Here is a 991-nt window from a genome sequence, read left to right on the forward strand (position 1 = left end):
ATGTTCTGCCCGGGAGAAAAGCTGGGCCACGGGAGCTTTGGCTCTGTCTCCACATACAGAAACAAGGAAACAGGGAAGGAATACGCCGTCAAAGTCATGAGGAACTGTCGGGATAAAAGACTCCGTAGAGTATTGAGTGAGATCGAAACTTGTCAACGCTACAAGAACTGTGAAAACATCCTTAATTTCGTGGACTTCTATAGGACAGGAGATACGTATTTCCTGATATTCGACAAAATGGCAGGTGGTGATCTAAGAGCTATGTTATCGTCAACTCCGTATCTGAGCGAGTCCCAGGCTTCACGGGTGACCGGCGCCGCCGCCCGAGCGCTCCTGGCACTTCACAACGACGGAGTGGCGCACAGAGACCTAAAACCAAAAAACATTCTCTGCCACACCCTAGGAGAAGTCTCCCCACTAGTCCTGTGTGACTTTGGCGTAGCCAGTGAACCCCTTTCTCAACGTAACCCCTCCAAAGAGGACATAACCAAGCACGTCCTGAAGTCAGTCGTTGGCTGTCCGCAATACTTGGCACCAGAGGTCGCCGGTTTGCTGTTACCCCCGTCACAGAGAAGAACAGCGCCCTACGACACCCGCTGCGACATGTGGAGCCTTGGAGTTCTCATTTATGAAATGCTCTTCGACTGTCAGCCCTTTGTCGGTCACTGTTCTCAGCATTCGTAGACTACGGTCCGCAATTGCCGGGACTGCTTCCAAGACATGTTCCCCAAGATTTGCAGCGGCAACTATTCCATCCCTACAAACACTCGCGAGTCCTTGTCTGACACTGCCGTGGATTTGATCCGGCACCTCCTTGTCGTGGACCCCCAAGACCGTTACTCAGCCGCCGAGGTCTTGAAGCATCCGTTTGTGACTGCACACAAGGACGATGACGTCACTAGTACCAACTGTCTAACAGCGTTGCCATGACAACCGTTATTTGAGTGATACTGACACAATTTTGGCAAGAGTATCCCCAGTTTCTTTTACA

The 991-nt window shown here is 51.4% G+C and overlaps 1 protein-coding gene across 1 annotated transcript; it reads left to right on the forward strand.

Moving 5' to 3' along the window:
- Positions 1–749, forward strand: LOC101856930 (MAP kinase-interacting serine/threonine-protein kinase 1-like). Its single transcript, XM_035972617.1, has one exon. It carries the CDS (start codon positions 1–3, stop codon positions 682–684), a length of 684 nt encoding a protein of 227 aa, XP_035828510.1. The 3' UTR covers positions 685–749.
- The last annotated feature ends 242 nt before the right edge of the window (positions 750–991 follow it).

The sequence above is a fragment of the Aplysia californica genome, unplaced genomic scaffold, assembly GCF_000002075.1.
Source record: "Aplysia californica isolate F4 #8 unplaced genomic scaffold, AplCal3.0 scaffold00761, whole genome shotgun sequence".
NCBI lineage: Eukaryota > Metazoa > Mollusca > Gastropoda > Aplysiida > Aplysiidae > Aplysia > Aplysia californica.